This window comes from Dunckerocampus dactyliophorus, chromosome 1 (assembly GCF_027744805.1).
Source record: "Dunckerocampus dactyliophorus isolate RoL2022-P2 chromosome 1, RoL_Ddac_1.1, whole genome shotgun sequence".
Classification (NCBI taxonomy): Eukaryota; Metazoa; Chordata; class Actinopteri; order Syngnathiformes; family Syngnathidae; genus Dunckerocampus; species Dunckerocampus dactyliophorus.
Window position 1 is genome coordinate 22,622,121 of NC_072819.1, and position 23,832 is coordinate 22,645,952.

The 23,832-nt window shown below is 39.2% G+C and overlaps 2 protein-coding genes across 2 annotated transcripts in view; both read left to right on the forward strand.

Moving 5' to 3' along the window:
• The window catches only part of LOC129178896 (ubiquitin carboxyl-terminal hydrolase 19-like), a 33,154-nt gene extending 29,581 nt beyond the window's left edge, over nucleotides 1–3,573 (forward strand). Inside the window, exon 28 of the mRNA XM_054771562.1 lies at nucleotides 973–3,573. Coding sequence (XP_054627537.1) covers nucleotides 973–1,254 — 282 coding nt within the window. The 3' untranslated portion in view covers nucleotides 1,255–3,573. The remainder of the gene's footprint in view (nucleotides 1–972) is intronic.
• Nucleotides 3,574–5,826: 2,253 nt separating this feature from the next.
• Nucleotides 5,827–23,719, forward strand: LOC129191218 (uncharacterized). The gene is made up of 6 exons (XM_054794366.1): nucleotides 5,827–6,185; nucleotides 7,106–7,278; nucleotides 10,914–11,132; nucleotides 17,223–17,383; nucleotides 17,464–17,596; nucleotides 18,724–23,719. The coding sequence occupies exons 1-6, from the start codon at nucleotides 5,936–5,938 to the stop codon at nucleotides 18,898–18,900; spliced, it is 1,113 nt and encodes a 370-aa protein (XP_054650341.1). The 5' UTR covers nucleotides 5,827–5,935; the 3' UTR covers nucleotides 18,901–23,719.
• The last annotated feature ends 113 nt before the right edge of the window (nucleotides 23,720–23,832 follow it).

Here is a 23,832-nt window from a genome sequence, read left to right on the forward strand (position 1 = left end):
CTAGTCTCAAATAATGGCATTCTAGTACTTACTTGTTTTTGTGAAATACCCATATAGACGCTTCGAAAGTGAATGGAGTTAGGTTCGCCTTTCTGCTAAAGTTAGCATGTGAATAACTGCATCTGCGGATGCATTAGCTGTTATGCTGTGTGCTTTCATAGATTATGAAATATTCATTTTCTCTCTGTGCTTGCATGGGTTTTCTCCAGGTACTCATGTTTCCTGTAAAAACATGCATGTTAGGTTAATTGGAGACATTAAATTGTCCAGAGGTGTGAGTGCGAATGTTTGGCTATATCAAGGGTGCCCAAAATGCAGCCCGGGGCCCATTTTCAGCCTGCAGGCCCTTGGCATATTCTAAAAATCAAATGAATTCAGGATAACAAATTTTGCTGGACGATAATTGTCCTAAACAACATTATTACACTAATTTGCTTTGTCACCTAGAACACAAAGCCAAGATGTCAATTTGGTTCACATAGTTTAGCATATATTGGCCTACACTAGATTGGTTTTTAGCATCTTTAATGCATCAACTGTATCAAAGTGGCCCCCCATATCCTTCAATTTTTCTGTAGTTGGCCCTCTGTGGAAAACGTTTGGACACCCCTGGTCTCTGTACCCTGTGATTAACTGGCCCGTGACCCGGAACAGAAACGAATCAAGAAGATGGATTTCGGTTGTTACAGTTGGCCTGTGTGAAACTCTGAGCCACAGGTTTCATTATCTCTGTGTTCCCCTTTTCCACCCTTTTACTTTTATTCTTTGCTTTAATCAAGAAAGGTAATGCTTGTGTAGTATGTAGTATTTTCTACTAGCTCAAATTAACAATTGATAATCGAGCATTAACTTTCACAGCCAATCAAGGCCTTTTCTTCAAGTGCACCAAGTCAATGTGTCAAATCATAATGACAGTATTTGTTAGACCACGCCTTTTTCCCAGAAGCTGACACCAGTTTCCGGCAATCGCAGGCTTCTCTAATATGGCGGGAACTGGAGGAAGAAGAGGAAGAGGGGCTTGATGAAGGCCCTCATGGAGTATTCCGCTCTGGTCTGCGGCGGCGGCAGCAACAACAACAAATGCACAGGACAAGAGATGAGGAAAATGAAGACGGAGGAACGGCAGGGTGGCGCAGTCATCGCAGTCCTGACGACGACCGTGTGCGATATTTTGTCTTGGGCACCCTGGCCGCCGTATTTGCCCTCTTGGTCAATTTGCTGTATCCTCTTCTTTACAAAGCAAAGTGGGCCTGACCTGCACCAATCATTGGGTTGAAAGCTTGCTTGCTTTTTACATCAAACAAAGAAGTGAAGTAAACCGTTTAAATTCTGACCCTCGAAACTCTGTTTTCAAGCTAACATTTCCAAGAAGATATCATACGACAGTTGAACAAGAATCCAGGACCTGAACTTGACATCAGCAGATCTCGCCGTTTTTTTTTTTTGTTGTTGTCTTTTGTCTACGTCTGTGCCCTTTCACAATGTTCATGATGAGCCAAAATCCATCTTTCCACCTCATGGTGCAGGGTGGAGCTAAAAGGTCCATCTCTACTGCATCACTGAAACAGAATTCCAACAAATCACCTCCTGACTCGATGGTTGACTTTCGAGGGGTCACAGTACTGTACTCTTCAGAGTGAATTGTTAGTCTATCCCTACTGAGATGGTTCACAAGTCAACCCTTTAATCACTCAGGGAGAACATTTAGTGCATTTGCATTTTTAACATTTGCAGGTTATATCACACTTAATCAGAATGTTTCACTTCTATATATTGGAGTTAAATCAAAGTGTTACTGGTGTATGCAAGTCGAATGTAGTTCAGCAGAAACATAAGAAATTGAGGATTCTAGTAGAAAATGAATGTTTTGGGCAGGTTTTGTCCAAACCAAAGTAGGAGGCCCAAAATGGGTTGTGCATTTGTTTTTATTGTTTTTAAAGCTTATTTTGTTGATTATGGAGTGCGCACTAGGGGTGTAACGGGTCACATGGATGTATTGAACCGTTTCGGTTCTGCGTGTTCGGTTCGGTCCACTTGCGTACCGTTTCGGTTATATTTAATGCTATTTTTCTCATTAAATGTATTACTAGAGTGATCTAAGTGCTTCACGTGGAACTAAAATCCTGTGCGAGTTTCCGCACAGAAGCCTCTGAGTGTCGGACACTACTGACTGAGGGGGAAGAACGCTAGTAACTCGCAGGCGTGACAAATGGCATCATGTCAAATGCAAGCGAGAAGCCTGAGCCGGAAGACCCTCCCATCTCACTATGGTCTCCTTTTTCGGAATCATTTGGCTTCCCTGTTAAAATTACGGATGGACAAAGGCAAGTGAATAAATCAAAAGTTGTGTGTTGACATTGTTCCACAGATATCGGGTATGCTGCAGGAAACACGTTCTTGAGAGTGCTGGATTTAAGTACAGTCATGGAACAAATGATTAGCCCACCCTTGTTTCTTCAGTTTCTTGTTCATTTTAATGCCTGATACAACTAAAGGTACCTTTTGTTTGGACAAATATGACAGTGACAACAAAAATAGCTCACAAAATTTTAATTTTTTTGGCAGTACAAGAAAACCATGGAAGTTGCTAGATATCAGCTCTTAAATTAAACTCTTGTGAGCTATATTTGTCGTCATATTTGTCCAAACAAATGTACCTTTAGTTGTACCAGGTATTAAAATGGATCAATAAAATGAAGAAACAAGGGTGGTCTAACCCTTTTTTCCATGTCTATAATGATTAAAGTTCTTGAACCTCGCTACGAAATACCATCACGTCCTCACTTTAGCCAGAAAGTTATACCAGCACTTTATGAAAACGCTTCAAAGTGATGTCGCCAACGAGCTATCACGTGTCTGCTATTTCACTTACGACAGATGGTTAGACTTCACGCACAACAGAGATATTTAACTGCAACTGTGCATTACATTTTGCCACAATGTTAAAATAATTGTTTAAGTACAACTCTTTATTTTATTATTATTTTTCTATTTAAAAAAAAAAAAACTCTGTCTAATTTATTCGAAATATCACCCAAATGGATCGCTTTTATGTACCGGTATTTTAAAAAAAGTTCTGTTTGCATTTTTTTTTTTTAATAGCATTTTAAGTATTTTTTTTTCTGCCTTTCGTACTGAAAAGTAACCGAACTGAGCACGTAAAAAAACTAAACCGAACTGAAATTACATTACACCCCTAGTGCGAACATGTTTTTTTTCGCAAATCGTTTGATGGAATAAATGCAGGTCTGTGTTTGTTATTGTTAGTTTATGTGCAGTATACTTATTGTACATGATATCTTGGGCTAAAAATGGCCTTCTTTAAACTTCAGATGTGTTTAATGTTCACAAGCGACCTATTGGAAATGTTTTATAGTAGAGGTTTTCTAAATGTGGCACAGTTAGCTCCCATCAGAATATAATATGATCCCCCCCTTGCTAGAGCATATTTTGTTTTCTGCTTACACTAAACTGTCACTAATGTCTCTCTGTAAGAACTAAAACTCAGTTCATTTTATCTTTAAACATAAGTTAAAGCCAAGTTAAATTATGAGGGTTTTTTTTTTAATTGTTCTCACACTTTTTCTTTGCCACCTACATTTTCTTCTGTTTTTAAGTGTTTTCTTTTTTTTGTTATTGCTTTTTTTTAAATTGTATTTTGATCATGGATGCCACAGGAGCATGTGTATTAGGCAGTACTCAATTTAATGATGGCCTTGGGTAGAAAATGCAAAGTTATTTGGATCTCTTAAATGTCCTAGTCACAGTTTTTTAAAATAACTAGTTATACTACCAATAGCCTTTAACCTGTTTTTTTTTTGGTAGAAATACAAATGTAAAGTACACAAACCTTGTCTCCTGTGCTGCTGTCGTAGTTGTGATTGTGTAGATAATGCTGGTCTCAGGGATTTCCCTATTGAGTCTAACCTGATTTGCCTTTAAATGTACTCATGCAATTGCATAGTCAACATATGCAAAACCCATGTACCTGTATGTATGTTTGGATGAACACATGCATTGTGTTATATGAAGATACTCCTATATTGAAATATTTCTTCTAATATATGTAAAATTTTGTACCTTGCAGAATAAAATGTCAAAATTTTTCATTTGAATGCATTTGTATTAAGTAAATCCACGTCCTCAACATGTAAGGCGATTTTTAAAACCAACTTGATTTGTCAATACTGGTTTGTTTTACAGGCATCGAGCCAGTCGCTATTCGATACTGACCTGGGCTCTGAAGGACCGCCCACGTTGAACCCCGAGGTACCCTCTGGTGTCTTTGCGCACTCTGGAGATTGTGCAGCGCCATCCTACAGCAACATGGAGGATGTTGACTAATCTGCAACACAAGTGACACAAACAACAGACCACACATTGGTTGTCATTATGTCAACACCTTGATTTGGGCCTTGGAATGACTGTAGTGATCTGGATTGTAGTGCCATCTGCTTCATACTGTCGTGGACAAAAGTGTCAGGACACCTGGCCTGTGCGACCTTGCCAGAGGAACACCTGTAGAGTCCAGAGGTCAGTTTATCAAGGTTTTCTACACCAACCGATTGGGTCTATTTAATGTAAATGATTGGCTCACATAAATATACACATACCAAAAACTGTTAATGAAGTCCATACATTCACAGAAGCTGTTTAATGGGGCGGGGGGGGGGGGGGGGGGGGGGGGGAAGAATGAAGATTTGAGGGTGTGGGTCTACTGGCTTTTACTCGTCATTGCACCTTGTGGTTTGTTGTCCCTTAAAAAAGCAACAAAAACATCACTGCTGACCAGTCCTCTTGCTTTTTGAGGGTGAATTTTAAGTTGGACGTTTGTTGTACAGTAATGTGGTTAATCTTATGTTGTAGGTTATATTTTCCCCCCAACAGTTATCCCCTGGTTAGATTGTGTTAGAATTGTAGCAAATAAAAGTCAGATAGGTGCTGAGCTACTTTTTGTAAGTGAGGGCGCATTTTCTTTTTATATTTTGTTGCTATACTATGTTATTTTGATTTTGGTTAACTTTAGATATTCAAATCCTGTGGATGCAATTGTCAAAGGCTTCAGTGTGAACTGAAATGTGCATGTTTGCATGTTCTTACGTGTGGTATAACTCAGTCCTTGTTAAAAAAAAAAAAAAAAAAAAAATCCGCTGACATAGTTGCTCGGTTTCATTCTTTGTTTTCTTCATGAGTTGTCTGTTCTCGCCCCTCCTTTTCTTTGTAATGGACTGCATAAGAAATAACGCAGGGATCTTTTTGAATTCTGCTGTGCATACATGTAAATGATTAATATAAATAAAACACAATTTGGACAATCAATTGCATTGTGTTGTGTTGCTGGTTAATTGATTATTGGTCCTGTATCAAAAAAGATTAACAGTAATAGTGTAGTATTTTGTGCAACTTAAATTAAGAGACAATTGTAATGCACTAGTGTTGTGCAGGCATACAGGTTTTCCCCTCATATGTTTTTCCTCTTGTTTAAAAAAAATGAACATTATCAGAGGAGGCTAGATTATTTGTTTTATCCATGATTTTAGCTGTTGGAAAATGTACCATACTGGTGAATTTCCATCATTTTGCAGTATCACACAGTATTTTTGCAGTTACATTTTAGTATATAGATTTTTTTAATTGCACTTGAAAAAACATTTACATGTTCTTTTTAATTTTAATATATTTAAATTGTATGTTTATTTGAAATTAAGTTAATTGAAAACAATTAATGCCACAGACAACATTTTAAGCGAAGGCAACGCTGCACATTCTTTCCTCGCCTAATGGTGGCGCTCAAGATGCTGTGTGGTATTAGTTAGTAGAGGAAGAAGGAGAACGTAAAGCGTCTCAAAACGAGGAAGTGAAATAGGCGGCTTCAGGTAGCAGGTATAAAGTTAACTGTTTTTTTTTTTTATACTAATAGTCTTTGGGTGTAATCATGGCTGACATCGGTGGAAATAATAGCCGCCAAGGCGAAGACAACGACGAGACAATCTGCCGGATTGTCCCCGGGATAGATGACGACAATCCACCGGCGTGTCTTGCTAGTCATGGGCGTAATAAAAAAATAGTCTTACATGTGGACTTGAACAACACTATTCTGGTGTCAGACGCCGTGACTTGCCAAGGGACGGTTGCTGCCCTGGACTATTTTATGACGACTGTCACTTGGGGAAAAATGAACAAAGGTAAAATATTTTTGTTCTCATTGCTTGAAAAAAACCGAAATTTTCGGGTTGTGCTGAGTCAGGTGATGTGTAGTGGAAATACACTAAATTCGTTTAAAAACACGTTTAAAACAGGTAGATTCTACAGAATACCTCTCCATCATCAATGTATAGAATTGTTGTGAGGAATGGAACATTATTGACACCAATTATTTTCCTGTGGAATGTAAACTATGCCAAATGGCAGGTCTCAAAGTGGACATAATAGGTGCTCGAACTGCAACGTTATTGTCTCTGGTGTGCGAACTTTACAAGTGCAACAGTTGGTAATGTAGTACATGCAGTGCTGTATTTTAAAGTTAACTTCTGATTGGCAGCACTTGATTACAATCCAGGGATGTTGCTTTAACCTCCTAAAAAGTATTTATTGTGCGCATTTGACAATAAATGATTCTACAATTTAGACAAATAATTGCCGTTTTTTTGCTGAGAGTTCGAATTTCCCTTGCCGGTTTTTAATTCCCTTTATGACAACAGAATTTAGACGGCAGATGTAGTGTTTGTTACTCGACAGTTGAGGACAATTTACATGTAATATTCACCGTTTAAACATCCATAGAAAATGGGCCTACTGTATGTCACAATATGATGTTGATAATTAACCTACAATTGATGTCAGCTTCACCAATTTTGAATCTCAAAAATAATTGTATTTAAAAAATAATGTCATGAATTAGCTGAATCTGTCTTGTCAATTTTTAAATTCACTTTTATGGAAACACAAGTATACAGCATTTGCAATGTTGCCTGAGATTTGAGGACAATTTTCTGGTGGTATTCACAATTTAAACATCTATACAAAGTGGGACGATGGAGGATATTGTACTCTAACCCTGTAAACGGTTTATGAATTCATTAAAAACATCTCTTTGCATTTGCAGGAAAGTGGGAATGGCTGAGTGACTCTCCTTCCCTGCTCCCACCATGCGATGGTGCTGTCAGCTACTACTCTCAGTTTGGATCTACTCAAGGTTTCACCTCAGCATCAGGTCGACGGTTCCGTGGGATTCTGGAGGAGCATCTCAACCTGCTCCGCTGGCCTGAGGGTGTGAAGGTGAGCATTGTTGCAGACACAATGCATGGCGGTTAACATTTTTGTCTGTTAACCTCAGACCTTGTTTACATAATGCAACAAAGTCTAGTTAAAATAAAAATGACACTCAGCAGAGCATAGACACCTCCACCAAGGCTGAACAATACACTTCTGGATTGGCACCAAATTTTTCATGTCCATCTTCAATGACTCATCAAATCAAGAATTGGGTGCGCAACTTTGACGTTTCTCTAATCCACCCAGGATCAAAATTTTATATGAGAGAAATGAGAAAATTAAAACTAAAAAAGTAAAAACAAAATGAATAAATAAAATATATTAAAAAATAAGGTAATAAAAACTGTCATTGGCTGGTGACCAGTCCAGGGTGTACCCTGCCTCTTGCCCAAAGTCAGCTGGGATAGGCTGCGGCATACCCCCACGACCCTAATTAAGATAAGCGGCACAACATCTTAGCTTTGCGTTAGAGGTAAGAAAGCAAATTAGTGTACTATTACTATACCCTATTATTGAATTAATTTTATTCTTAAAATATGCCAAGAGCCAATAAAAAAGATCTTAAATGAATGAAATAATGGAAGTAGTTACAGCATACAGTAGATCCCCGCTCATTTTCTGCCCCACATTTTTGCAATTTTATTTTCTCTGCTTTAAATTGTAAATAATTAGTTTAGTTTTTGGCAGTGGTCCCCAAACCCCAGGCCGCGGCCCGGTACCGGGCCGTGGGTCATTTGGTACCGGTCCGCACAGAAAGAAAAAATAATTTCCATTATTTCATTTTTTTTAATGTTTTATTTTGAAAAGTCGCCGGATTCTCTCTGTTACATCCGTCTCACTTGACGCATGTCCATTGTGCGTGTGCTAACTTTATCTCATGCCGCACAGATAGACTACAGTCAAACTTGTCTATAGCAGCCACTAGAGGGAGTCTGCAAAAGTGGCTGCTATAGACAGGTGGCCTCTATAGACAGGTTGGCGTCCAGTTTGAATGTTGACCAGTAGAGGAAAAAAAAAAGGGAAAATAATAATAATAATGTTGACCAGTAGAGAGCACTGCGGACTGCTGATAAAAGTTGTACAGCACTACTAGGCTTGTTATTATCATGGTTCATGGTTTTAATCCTGAACATGCATGAGTCAAACAGTAGCACATCACATAGTACAATTCACAATTTTGCATGTCCAAAAAGGAGTAGGAAGAAGAAAAGCTTATTTAATCCTACCCCTCATCAGTTTCACATCAGTTGCAATACATTTATTCACCTCTTGTTCTTCCAAGTGTACTTTGTAGGTCTACATGACAATGTAGTGCAATCATAGCCAAGGTTTTTACTTACTAAAAGGAAGCTAGAGGCTTAATAATAACTGATAATTGATAAAATACTTCAGTTAAGTACAACCGAACTCAGTTTTGCTCCCGCTGCCGCATGCATGCTAGCATATGTTTTTTTTTTTTATTGTAGCGTCGCTGGGAGCACGTCCTGTTCCCAGCCTACTTTGCGGTAATGTTTTGGTGCAAATGCTCTTAAAGTTACATGTTTGACCAGGAAATAGCAAGCTCAAAAGAAGACGGCTTTTTTATGTGGAACAACTGACAGTTTGTGTGGATCTTGTGAATGATTGTGACTGAGCTAGGACTCAGTAATTAAAGTCTACACACGACGCCTTCATTGATTGAAAAACAAAACTTTTTCGTGCATGAAGCTTCTCCTTGAGTTGGTAATTTGGCTGCTATATGCAGTCAGATATTGACCAAGGGAGACAAAATGGGTGGCCGCTGGCCGCGTTGGACAGGTGACTGCTATACACAGGGTCTATAACATGTAAATTTGCTGGGGGGATTTTTCAGTGGCTGCTATAGGCAGGTGGCCCTTCTATAAAGGTGGCCGCTAAGACAGGTTTGACTGTACTACTGTTTTTTTTATGATTTTTCTTTCATCTCATATTTGGTGTCAAATGCTGATACTATGTGGGAATGCATAAAGGTAAGTTTTGATGACATATTGAGTGCTAATGTTAATTGATGCTAGTGTACTGCCTTTTACCACACACGTCAAACAGCGATGTAATAATCTCTCTGGAAAAACTTGGCTTGAACTTGAACTGGTGGATGGTGGGTCGGCATTCATTTTGTACTTTTAATTTGATGTTATTCATGTCTTAGTTTTACACGATACATAATAAATAAGATCAATTTGATCGCTATAATGTACGACACAACCCCCCCGGTCCGCGGGAGATTTGTGGGAACACAAGCCGGTCCGTGGGTCAAAAAAGGTTGGGGACCACTGGTTTATGGTAACCTAAATAGAAAGTGGTTTGATGTCGCTTGCCGCTATGAATCCAGCAGAGGGCACTGCCTCACACGCCAATTCACCCAATATTTTTCAGGAGGAAGCTGCTTTGACAAGACGTGATGCTGTGTACCTGCACGTTTTGTACAGTACTGCATACTATACAGCAGGGGTGCCCATTACGTCGATCTCGAGCTACCGGTCGATCGCGAAGGTAGTTTGGGTCGATCGCATAAACGTCACTTTGTAGCTCTCATGTGACATCAGTGAGCTGTCATTAAACTCCCCTCCTGATTTGCTCTTCCTCCCCAGCGGCAATGGGGAGGAAGTTGCAACTTTTGTCTTTATTATTCCACTTATGGATAAACTAACTCAGCGGTAAGATGTCTATATCTATAACAAAAGTTATCCGTTCACTTGTAGCGACTACTTGCGTAGAAAAAAGTTAATTGTTTGAGGGCTTTGCTTTGTTTTTCTACACTTCCATTCATTATCTCATGATGAATTGGAAAAATGCCCGTTGCTGAAACCCTTTTAATATGTTGCCTTGACTCCAGTTTTATACATTATTTTTATATATTATTTTTATATTTAATATTTTCTATATTATTATATATTATGTTTTTTATATATATGTTTTATAGTAAGAGATTGATCATGTTGCCTTATAGCTTGCATGCTGAAAAAGCATATGATATACATGTACAATGTATACTCATATTTACAAAGACAGCAAAGATAAATTTCCTATATTTATAGTAGGATGTAGATCTTTGGGACTTGGTCATTTTAAAAGTAGCTCGCAGGCTGAAAAAGTGTGAGCCCTGCTGTACAGTGTTTCTCACATGACTGCAATATATCTGTGGCATTGGGTTGGAGGGTGTGACATCATCATGTAATTTGCATAAATGCCATGACGCACGTTGCATGAGTGCGTTGAGGCAATGTCCGCACCTTATTTAACAGCGGAACATGAACTTATTTGACAAGGTGGTGAAGCGGCAGGGATCATGTCACATTGTTTGTTATTGTTTTTACACAAGTTTAACAATTTTAAAAGTAAGTTCAACCACTTAATAATAAACCATTAAAACAATCTAACTTAATTTTGATAACAAGTAAGAATGCATATGATGGAAAAATGGACTACAATGGTACATAAAAGGCACCACATCCAAAGAAAAAGCAAAAGACACCTGCAGTTCATCCTTTGATGTTCTAAACCAAGGTGTAGAAGGCAATGATGTATGCATAACCCCCTGCCAAAAAAAACACCTTTTGTTGCTCTTCCATTGTATGTTTTATATATCAGATGACTGCATATTGACTGACTCCCTGCAGGGAGACCGAGAGCTGACGATAAAGGCTGAGGATGGACGACTGTACCACTGGATCATTCCCTCCTTTTTCCAGCTGCTCAAAGACCTGACCCAGCAAGGGACCCAGTTCGCCGTCCACTTCCGTACATTTGGAAGCGACCTACCTCGTGTGCTGAGTGCTGTATCCAAAGCTCTTACTCAAGGGGCTCATCCTCTCTTTCCTGATCTCCCCGAACTGAAGGTGAGAGAGTCACATTCAATCAAAGCATTGTCTCATGCTGATTTAAACTGTCACTCGTAATTTGCCAACCACACTACAGGACATTTTCAATCATTCACCATGAATCTCCAAGGGAAGGCTGCTATTGCTGGGAAATTGGTTGTTTAGTGTCTGCCTACTGCTTCGCCAACTGGGTATTGACTTCTGGGAAACCTGGATAATAGTTGAACAATTTTCTCATCGTGTCAAAATGAAAGTGAAAGTAAAATGGAAAACAAGCTTTTGTTTTTTTCAGGAAGGTTATGTCATCATTCCCTCTTCTTTTTTAGCCTTTTTTTGTCCATCATGTGTACATGAACTAAAAAAACAACAACAAAAAAACATGAATGAATTGGCATAAAACTAGCTTTTAAACACGTATGCAAACACCTTAAATATGTAGATCGTGTTTGGCTTTTTAAAAGTCAGATTAACATACCTACATTAAGCATTGGGATGTAACGATTACCGATATTAATGTTTAACCGCGATAAAACTCCTGACGGTTTGTATTACTGTTTCATATTAAAATTAGAGTAAAACCGTGATTGATAACCACACTTCGATAAACTCATGTACCAGTGACACTGCTCATTTTCTACAGAAACAGCCTCAGTACCTACAAGTGGCAAAAGCGGACACGCATGCGCAGTTGGCAATGTTTGGCTTGTAAAAAAATGGCGGACTGCACCCCAGCAAACAGTGCTCCTGGGATTTTCCTCCCCAGTAAAAGAGCAAGATCAGAAATTTGGACATATTTTGGATTTGCAAAGGATTCTGAGGGGAACCTATAAAACGCAGGAAACAAAGTCTCTGCGAACGGGGCTAACACTTCCAATATGATGAGCCATCTCCATGACCGACATCCACTACTTTTCACCAAGTGTAAAGTAAGTAAACTTGTAGTCGAATGCATGGTTTGTCTGTCAAATGTGTTGGGATTGGAGGCCTCCTGTGACTTCAGGCCAACAATTCCCGTGGGTGTCGAATTGGAGGAAAGGAGACTAGATTACTACCATATAATCAAATGTGAATATTTATTCTTGACAAACAAACCTAATACAATCGGAGCTCCGGGCCTAGCGTCTTTCCCTATAGGCCTACACAGAGGTTGGTCTTAATACAGGGTCAGACAGGAAGAGCACAGCTAACTATCCCTGCCCGGTCCTTTACATTTTTAGATGCAAATGTAGGTTGATCCTCAGCCAATGGGAGAAGACAGCGCCCGTCACTGTAGATGTTGGAGAGCCAATCAGATGCCGCTGAAGGTGTGGTGTTGTAGTCCCCGAGGACCAATTAGATGTCTCTGGAGGTGTGGTGTTGTAGTCCCTGAGGACCAATCAGCAAAGTGGGGTGGCACCCGCGATGTGAGAAGTGGGCCTTTGTTCGTTGTGAAGGTCAACCAGCTGCTGTAAGCAGGATGTTGCTGTGGTTTGAGTGCTCCCTCCTTGAGCTGCTTATCAGTTGTGAGGTATGTGTGGATGAGATAATGAGCGCAGGCCATGAGAACACTGTGTGTTTTGTGTGACTACCTGTATAAAATGGATGTGAGCGGCTTAGCAGATTATTATGCATATAATAAGAACACAAATGTGATATAAAACCCTTCAAATGTTGCTGTAGTTTGTCAGTAAAAGAATCTTACATTAAGTGTTAGCGACCGTTACTCCTGTAGCAAAAATTGGCCTGTATGTCATTGGGCGCTCCCTGTGAGAGCAAATAGTGTGTGCACATGACATGTATGTTTCTGCACATGACATACACCGGAGCGTAACCAAATGTGTTATTGTTTCCGTGGGTTTTCTGCTGTGTACGGCCGCTGCTACTTCATTATTGCCTGTGTTGCTTCTGAATTAATTCGGGCAGAGTGTGTGTCTGGCAGATGATGATGATGATGATGATGATGCTAATCATAATAAATTTGCTTTCCCGTTATTTACAGAGTGGGCGTGCTGCAGGCAACCCCAATGCTATGGCTGCCACAACTAAATCATAATCTGCCAAGAAAGTATTTTGTGTGTGTTGTGTATCTGTGTATGTTTTTTTTTTTTAATACAACTGTTTTAATAGACTTCTGTCTGTGTATCAGTACTTCTTAAACATTTTGAGCATATTCAACAATACCGTGATAATGATATTGTCACTATGATAAAGTTGCTATGACATTGATTGTGATACATCAGGCACATAGCACATGATATCCCAACTCAGTCCATCTAGCCGTGTATCAACAAAACATGGAATGTGGGCTAATACTTTACATATAATTTGGTTGTCTATTCGTAGTGGTTCATTGACTGTTCTTGTTTCCTAGTTAGTACAGATTGGTGGCCTATCACATTGTTTGGAACAGCGCTCGGTAGTGGCGTGAGACGCTGCACAACTACGCCAGAAAAATAGTTCTTTGTGTTAGCTGCTACAATAACAATGTTGCTTTAGCTTGGGTTATATACAGATCAGTTATGTAAATAGAACATTGTTGGCATTTTCTTTGGAGGTTTTTTTTTATGGCTTTATAGTCGAAATAGGTATGTCTCGTTATGTGCATTGTTACAGTAGCTCCCACGTTCTAGCTGGTTTTTTAGCTGTTTTTCTCATCTTAGAATATGCAGAAAAGAGAAAGTACATGTGTGGTCATGTTTCACACGAGGATTGTGGATGATGGGCAAAATGAAAAAAAAAAGTGCAGTTTTCCTTTAAGAACAAAAAACAATAATTTGGATATGTAGCGGTACCTTGGTCTTTGTGCGTTCCATTTTTTGTAGATTGGCTATGATTCGCAATGAAACTTATTGCCAATATGTCTTCGTTATCCTACGGCCAAACTTTGCGCAGAAAAAACTAGTCGACAGATAATCCCACATGCTGGTGACTCAGTCTTGCCATGTTATTAATACACTACGAGTCATACTGTGTTCCTTTTCTATCTTTATTAGAAAACGTGCACGATAGTTTGCTTTCACCAGCGCTGCCGCCCGCTATGACGTCATCAGTGAAGAACACTATTGAATTCAAGAAATACACTAAAAAGTGCCTCCAAACTTTTAACTGGTAGTACACTGTGTTCCAAATTATTATGCAAATAGGATTTTAGTATCATAAACATATCTTTTTTTGTTTTTCAATGGAATTCATGGATGGCATTTTGTCTTGGGGCTCTTTGGATTTCTGATATCAATCTCAGACGACTGTCATAATTAGTTGGCCAGGGGAGCCCAATTAAAAGAAAACTACTGAAAAATGATGTTCCACATTCTTAAACATGCCACAGATTTCAAGCAATATGGGAAAGAAGAAGGCTCTCTGCTGACAAAAAAGTGTCAAATATTGCAATGCAATGGACAAGGCATGAAAACGTTCAATAATTCACAAAAACCTTCCGACGGTGAAGAAATTTGCTGATAACGGCATAATTACAAAGGTTTCTGCCAGAAAAATTGATGGAATCAAGAGAGCACTTGCTAAAAAACATACCAAAGCAGCAAAGAGGTATTTGAAGCTGTTGGTGCCTGTTAAGTGCCATGAATCTCAAGGTGTAGGATCCTGCACAGGCTCGCAGTTATGCATTAACCTACTGTTTAGTCACCCCTAACCAATACTCACAAGCAGAAACGGTTGCAGTGGGACAACAAATACATGAAGATTAATTTTCAAACAATCCCGTTTACTGCTGAGGGCCGTGCAACCTTGTGTGGTCCAGATGGATGAAGTAGAGTATGGCCAGCATATCTCTGCTGTGATATCAGCAAGGAGGTGGCTGAGTCATGTTTTGGATCGGAATCATTGGGAGAGAGCTGGTAGGCCCTTTATGGTCATTGAAGGTGTGAAAATGACCTTAGCAAAGTATGTAGAGTTTCTGACTGACCACGTTCTTCCATGGTACAGTATGAAGAACCATACCGTCTGTAGCAAAATAACCTTCATGCATGACAATGCACCATCTCATGATGCACAGAATACCTACCTCTCTGTCATTGGCTGGTATGGGCATAAAAGGAGAGAAACTCATGGTTTGACCCCCTTTTTTCCCCTGACATCAACCCAATTTACAACCTATGGAGCATCATCAAGCACAATACAGTATTATACAATGCATTTTCACAAATGAATCTCTCCTCTCTTATAAAAACCTTATCTCTCAATAAATACCTGGTTCTCTTTGGAGTTGAGTGAGCCCCCGCCCCTTGTGACGTGCAATCCATACTGTAATGTTATTGGGTACAAACAGTACAGTTCTGACTAGAGCCTGCCAATATATTGGGCCGATGACATATCATTGATATATCGGTGAACATGTAGTCGATATATAAGCAGCGCTCTCCCTCTGCCGCTCTGCCTCACTCAGTCCGCTGTTGGAAGAGATGACTTAAACGCAAAAATAAACTGGATTTTTGTACACCGTGGTAAGCTGTGACTTTGCAAAACCATATAACACTAACTTTAGTGCCACACTGTCAGGGCCCGTCAAGGAGAACATTCTAGTTTTCACACAAGTTATAGAGAGCGTATTACAGCGCTTAGACGTCGTATAAGTTGCTTTTAACTCACAGGTCCACCATTATGTGAGACTGTACAGCGTTTTAAAGTTAGTGCAGATATACACAGCGTCCCACTTCATACTTCAATTCTGGATTTCCAGGGGCTCACACATTCACAAGTTAATGTCTTCATTGAAATGATTTAGAAAATGTTCCAAGTAATGTATTTAGTTGTCATTTCATATATTGCATGTTTTGAAAGCAGCTGCATTGTTTTGAGTAAAATTTTGAATCCCTTGTATTAAGTCTAGTAACGTGACGCGTGTTTTGATTATTTATTTTGTTTGTAGTCAACTTTTTTTTTTTTTTTACTTTTTAAATGTTTGCGTCAGCATTTGTTTTCAGCAGCTGTTTGCAAATGCTGAGTGGCTGCAGATAGAACTTTTAAATAGCTAGTAAATATAACTAATTGATATTGGTAAGATGTTTTTCCTTTCCTTTCCTTTTATATCCATTCATCCATTCATTTTCTATACGCTAAACCTTTTATAAACACATCAAGTATTAGTTGAAATACAACATGTATTATCACTTTCAGCCCGATGCAGCCACTTGTTTTTATTTTAAAGTGATCAGAAGGGAAGAGTAAGGTGTGGAGGCGTTTGTGTCAACACCTAAAAGTACTGTAAATCACAGAGGCATATCCTTCTGTTGACGGTCTTACTAATTGAACTTTATTATTTTCTTTTGGTAGTCTTCTGCTTCTTTGCGTTGAATCGGATTTTGGGTATTATAAGAGTTTGTGTTCATGCACAGCAGGGGCGCCAAACTCGTTTTCACCAAGGGCCACATCGCAGTTATGATTATCTTCAGAGGGACACTTTTTATAATTCTATTTTAGAATTTTGTTAATTAATTATTACATTAATTTTTCATTAATAACTAATAAAAAATAGTCATTTTAAATTGGACTTGACAACAAAAAAATATAAGGTTTTGAATGCCGACTCACCATCCACCAGTTCAAGCCTGGAGTTTTTCCAGAGAGATTATTACATCGCTGTTTGACGTGTGTGATAAAAGGCAGTACACTAGCATGAATGAACTTGAGACAAATGTGCACATTAGCACTCAATAAGTCATCAAAACTTACCTTTATGCATTCCCACATAGTATCAGCATTTGACACCAAATATGAGGTGAAAGAAAAATGGTAAAAATACAGTAGTAGTCTATCTGTGCGGCATGAGATAAACTTTAGCACACGCACAATGGACATGCGTCAAGTGAGACGGATGGAACAGAGAGAATCCGGCCACTTTTCAAAATAAAACATAAAAAAAAAAAAGGAAATTATTTTTTTTCTGTGCGGCCCGGTACCAAATGACCCGTGGCCCGGTACCGGTCATTTGGTACCGGTATCGTGGGTCATTTGATACCAGGCCGCGGCCCCGGGGTTGGGGACCACTGATGTACAGTATATATCCTGTGCGTATCAATGCTCTTATTTCATATATTGGCCGATATCGGCCCCAAAAATCCCATATCGGTCGGCCTCTAGTTCTGACTTCACGTCTCTGTTACTTTTGCTCAGTTAAACGTGAACAAGACTCCGGGCAAAATCCGCTGTAGCACCAAAGGAGTTCTTCTGACCAGAGGCGCAGACCGGTTGTCAACTCGCGACGGAGAGAGAGGCTTGTACGAGTACTTCAGCACCACAAGCGGGCTGGGAGGCTTCCAGGACGACTATGAATGGTACCCAGCATGCCTGGTGTGTACATTGAAGGCTGCCTCTGTCTTCTCCATGCATTATGTTCCATGTTGTTTCCATCCAGGTGGCTGACTAATAAGTATTCCATCCGTGGTGGGAAGCCTTTGTGGGTGGACCCCTTTGACGAGAACATTCAGCACATCTTTATAGATGACAACATACGACAAGATGATGAGGATACCGTCGTGCATCCAAAGGTAAGCGCTCTTTTCCATGGTTTTAAATTTGATGTACAATGTTTTGATAGCACACACTTCTTTACCATATATATATATATATATATATATATATATATACCATATTTCAGCCTCACTTAGAACCACATATAATAAGCAGGAGGCCCAGCAGCATCCTTCCTCCTTTTTACTTTTTTTAAAGCTCAGTCATTATTCATGTATCTTTTTTTTTTTTTGGAAGGAAAATGTCAAGTCCCATTGAGTGGCAACAACATGTAACTTCCGACTCAGCTCTTTTAGGAGTAAACTGCTGACTTGCTGCTCTTGTGTTGGCGCACCTCCTCGTGTAAATATTTAGATGAAAGCCGGATGTGTGCAATTACGTTTTATTCGTTAAGAGGTTAACTTCAATGCCCTCGTGCTGCGCTCTGCATGATGCTGCTGAGTTTGCTAATGAGCAGAATGGTGGCAAAAACATACATTACACTATCATTACACAGAATCCTATATTATTTGGTGGAAATTAGATAAAGTTGCTGGTGCTGGACTTTTTTCCCCCCACTTGTGTTCATATTGTAAAACATTTTATGCAGGAAATGTAATGACACAATTTATCCATGTGTCGGAGGTGTGTCTATAAACATAAGTTAATCCCTGTTAATAAGAAGAGAATAGTCTAACTGGAATGATGTACAGTAGATGTAAAGCAAAAGTAATCGGTGTGGCAAATGCGTCTGAGGCTTCATAATTTTGAACAATCTTACATGCCACACAAGTGTAAAAAAAAAAAAAAAAAAGGTTAATAGCAGTCTTACTGCTTTAAATATGTGCGTCTGCTTACTTCATGTACATTCCCGTGTATTCTTCGTCTTCTCTTCTCACCTAATACTTCCTCTAACCCCCCTTGCTGAGGCTTCTCCTTGTTTTGGAATAAGAAATCCACAAAAGGCCAAAGAAAAAGCGAAGCAAAGCAAACATCAGGAACTGCTCAACTGAGCTCTTGTGAGACGCACTGATGTCTCATGTTGCATCATGCATGACAGCAACTTAAAGGGATAGTTCGGATTTTTTGACATGAAGTTGTATGACATCCCCAAAAATAGCACAAGTGACTCACATAGGTGTGTGTGTGTGTGTGTATTGTCCAGGTTTTCTTGGAGCCAGGCTCTGCCAACACTCGTACAGCCTGCATCTCTGAGCTTTATGACATCGCCCTGGTCCAGACTGACCTCCTCAAGGCCATTTCTGAGCCAGACTACTTCACCCGGCGCGTCCGCATCTGCCAGGAGAACTATGAGAAGAATGTCCAGCAGGGGTCTAGCTAGAGCACAGCTCACTGCCCCCGCCCCTTTACCTCCTGTCTGGTCCTGATGAATGCCACATTAGGCACCATGAACTCAGGGCTGTTAGAAGGTCGTAGATAGGATGTTGTTGTAATGGTGCACTAGAGAAGGAGTGTTTCTTCCTTCCACAATGAATTAGATGAAAAAAGTACGAAATGCTTTTAAAAAGGGTTCTGAACTGTATTTATTGGATAAATAAGATGAACTAATTATAACGCAGGCTATGCCAATATATATATATATATTTATTAAAACCTTTTTTTAAAAAAAAACATAAATACACTGGCAACCTTTCATGTGCATACCAAACCAACAATAAGAATTAGAACCGTACGCTATCTTAACCAATCAGAAGTGTGAAGAAAGTCATTTGCGGAAAAGGACTCCACTATGGTTAGTAAAAATGTAATTGGTGTGTTAGTTAATCCTCGATGCCATACTTTTAATGTTGTCACTGGCCAATGACAAACACACATGACCAAAATCTGCACGTTTTTTCTTTTCATACGAAAAACAAAAGTTAGTCATTTCAGATTTAAAAAAAAAAAAAAAAAGTTGCCCCCCTTTTTATTCAAAAAAAGGAAATATTCAAAAAATCAAAAGAAGTTGTAGATTCATGCTTTCATTGGACATTGACAGTATGAAGTTAACAAAACAAGAAAACAAGAGCACCAATACTGGCTTATGCGAGGAGTGAGCAGCGTGTAATGTAATTTGTTATACAAAGTAAACAAGGAGGAAGAAAACAACCCTCATTTTCAAAGTGGAATAACTGAATTTTGTGTAATCGGCGTCTTTGCCAACAGAAGAGGGCTTTTCGAAATGTGGCAGAGTGAGCCTCCCGTCAGAGGACATAATACAACGCCCTCTTCCCAGAAAAAACTGATTTTATTTTGTCTGTTTACTCTGTTTATTTTGCCTTGAAAGATGACTGAAGTAAGCTTAGCAGGTTTGAAAAAGACGTTTTTCTTTATTTTTCACAAGCTTCTGCACCTCTCCTGAGGTCTTCAGGCTCCTGCCTCACAAACCACTGCCATAGAAACATATTTGAAAGACCTAAACGTGATCACTTGTTGTCACCAATGGGATTGTTTAAAACTCAGTGTGCTGCAAAAGAAAACTTTTGAATAATTAGTCACCAAATGAACCAAGACTGCCTGAGACCCTGTGAGTAATGCAGCCATGGAAGCAATAATTGCTGGACTCTCTGCGGTGGTGGCTCAGTAATTGGGGTCAAAAGCCGCCTCCAAATGTTCACACAATTTGTCCAACCCGTGCTTTTAGTGTGGGGTGTAATGTACAGTAAAGATGGGGAGATGTCACAGACTGAAACGCACCAAAGATACATTATGCACTCATCGGTTGCACATTGCTATCTACTGTACTACTTGAGGTGCAGTGTTAAAGCGACTGAGACGATCATTCAGTTGAGCAGGCATCTGGGACGCATTTGAATCCTTTTATTCCACTTTTTATCTTCTAACACAATCACACACCTGTATTTAAATACTGTGTGATTACGCTAGTGGTGGCTGGAGAAAATAAATATAATTAGATATATATATTTTTTGAAGATATTCACCGCACTGTTTTATTATGTTTGGGAGTGAGCAGCTTAATTATTGGATTGACTATGAATACAACACGATCCCTCTTTTTGAAGACCTATTTTTGGAAACATCCTTTTTACGGCAAAATATGACAAAATTAATTAAAAAAAAAAATCAACTGCCAGTTCATTCACTTCATCGACCACCATTACCTTAAAATCAGCATCATAACTCCTCCTCCTGTTTGCTAATTTGCTAACAACCTTTGACATACTTTTTCTGAATGACACTGTGTCGCGGCTGTATTGCTCTGTCACTGGCGTGCGTGTGTGACAGTACGAAAAGCTCTGGAGTGAAGTTGTTTGGCACAACCTGTTAGTTTGCATGTACTGTATAAATCTCCAGACCCCAAATATAAGATGGCATGAACTCGTGTTCGTCCTGGGTGTTTTCTCGGGAAACATTATCATCTTATATTCGGTTCAATACAGCAGTTATCCAATGTAGGACGTTCAGGCCAAAGAAAAACACATTCAGTATTTGGTACTGATCCAGGTAAAAGTGGGAGATGCGGATTTATTATTATTTTTTAAACATTGATAGCTAACTTTTATGAATGCTTTTTGTGTCTATATTTTCCTTTTATTCAGTGAAGGTTGTATTTTGACCATATGCAGGATGTTGCATCTGTGAAGACATACGATGTGATGTGGATCAAAATAACAATTGTTTGCTGAGAAAAACTGAAAGTCTAACAAGATATGTTTTCATATGTGAGACCAATTTGCTTATCTTAAGGAATATGTACTAAAATCTGTAATATTCTTAAAATAAGCATAATAATCCGCCAACAGAAGTTGACTTGTCAAAGTCCCATTTTACTTGTTTCAAGTGTTTTGGCAAGTCAAATTTTCTTGTTCTTTTTTCATTTTATCTCAGATTTGAGTACACATGACTTAAGATAAGCAAATTGCAGTAACATGGTAAGAAACGGTAGATAAATTATTTCTGTTTTGCAGTGTAGTCTGCACCATACTGAATCCAGCTGGATTTAATTCTGTTTTTCTCAGGTCCATTCTGAAGACAATGCAAATATTGTTTTAAAAACACTGGATTATTTGTATTTGTATTGTGTTTCTTATTATATATCTTATTTTATTTTTGTTATTGGATGTGTTTTTTTCTATTAACATTTGTATTAATGCCTTGAGTTTGTTGTTTTGTTGTTGTTTGTTGCTTTGGTTTGGTTTGGTGGGATGTGTACTGTTATTTATGCTACAAAGTCTTCATTTAGTTTTTCTTCAGCCATTCATCGGTGGACTTGCTGGTGTGTTTTGGATCATTGTCCTGCTGCAGAACCCAAGTTGGTTTCAGCTTGAGGTCACGAACAGCTGGCCGGACAATCTCCTTCAGGATTTTTTGGTAGACAGCATAAGTCATGGTTCCATTTATCACAGCAAGTCTTTCAGGTCCTGAAGCATTAAAACATCCCCAGACCATCACACTACCACCAGATGAAATTGGGACACACACCTTCCAAAAAGTTCAAATTTGGTATTTTCCCAAAGGTCTTGGGCACCATCAAGATGTTTTCTGGCAAAATTGAGACGAGCCTTAATGGTCTTTTTGTTCAGCGGTAGTTTTTGTCTTGGAACTCTACCATGCAGGCCGTTTTTGCCCAGTGTCTTTCTTATGGTGGAGTCATGAACACTGCCCTTAAATGAGGCAAGTGAGGCCTGCAGTTCTCGGGAGGTTGTTGTGGGGTCTTTTGTGACCTCTTGGATGAGTCGTCGCTGCGCTCTTGGGGTAATTCTGGTTGGCCGGTCACTCCATGGGAATGTTCACCACTGTTCCATGTTTTTGCCATTTGTAGACAATGGTTCTCACTGTGGTTCACAGGAGCCCCAAAGCTTTAGAAATGGCTTTATAACCTTTTCCAGACTGATAGATCTCATTTAATCTCAGTTATGTTTTAACAGGGGGAATTGCTTTTTCACACAGGGCCATGCAGGTTTGGATTTTTATTTCTCTAATAATAAAAACTGAATTTTGTGTTCAGTTGTGTTGTCATTGACTAATATTTCAATTTATTTGTTTGATGATCTGAAACATTTACGTGTGACAAATATGCAAAAAAATAAGAAATCAAACACTTTCACACCACTGTATGTGGTTTGTCCAGACATTCCAACCATGACAGTGTTTAAGACAAGTAGGAAGCAGAAAGGATAGCAGGAAAGCTTTAACAGCCAATACATACATACATACATATATATATATATATATATATATCATTATATATATTTCTAATGTTCATAATCAAGATACATTAACGTTACAATACTCTGTCATAATAAAATACTCTAAAATGTAGAAAGTGATCAATGAGAAACTACTGAGCCACTGTAACTGTAACTAAGTTTGTGTTTGTTTACCGCTGCCCCCAAAAGGATGAAAATGTGTCGCCCGTTCTATTATTTTTCTGACAAATACAGCACATGGTGCTGTTGTTGTTGACCCCAAAGTTTGACCCCATAAGTTGTATTGTCTTGAAATTTGTCACACAGTTCAACATGCTCTGCAAAACACCAGTTGTAATTTTAGGGTGTTTGGCCAAATTAGCATGAAATTTGGCACACACCTTTAGGGGACTGATAAGCATGTGTAAAATTTGAGCAAGATTGGTTGAAAAACATGTCTCCCATCAAGCAACATGTGTTTGCAGGGTTGGGGGAAGAACTTGGCAACTAATTGAATAGAACATTTGTCTAATGCAGGGGTGTCCAAACTTTGTCCAAACAAGGATGTGGGGGGGCCACTTTGATTTTTCTTTTTTTGTATGTCTAAAGACAATTTTTGTGTTATTATTAGTTAACAGTATTGACATGTCAGCTTTTGCTCTTTGAATTGTGCCTTTTGCTGTCATGTTCTGTGTGCTGCCCTCTGCCGTTCATGTGTTGCAGCACATCCCTGAACCTGCCCAGGACTTAATTGGTCACACCTGAGGCTCATTACAACCTGCCTACTTGAGCTGCAGCCAAACTCCAGACCAGTGCCAGATTGTACTTCCTGACCACCCGCTCCTTTCTCCCCGCTCAGTCCGGCTCCTTGCTTCCTTACCCTGCTTTCTGGCTCTACCCCTTGCTTGCTAAATACCTGCTCTTTGCATTTGTGTGATTCCTGATAGGTTTGCCTTCAGTGTCTTTTGTTTGTACTTTCGTGTTTTTCCTGACAGCCTTTTGCTGTCAGTGTTTTTCTTTCGTATTACCCCTTGTGGATTTTCCTTTGTTTGTACTTTGCACCTGTGGACTCTTTTTGTTATATTAAACCTTTTTACTTTTTGTGCTCAGTGTCTTGCATTGGG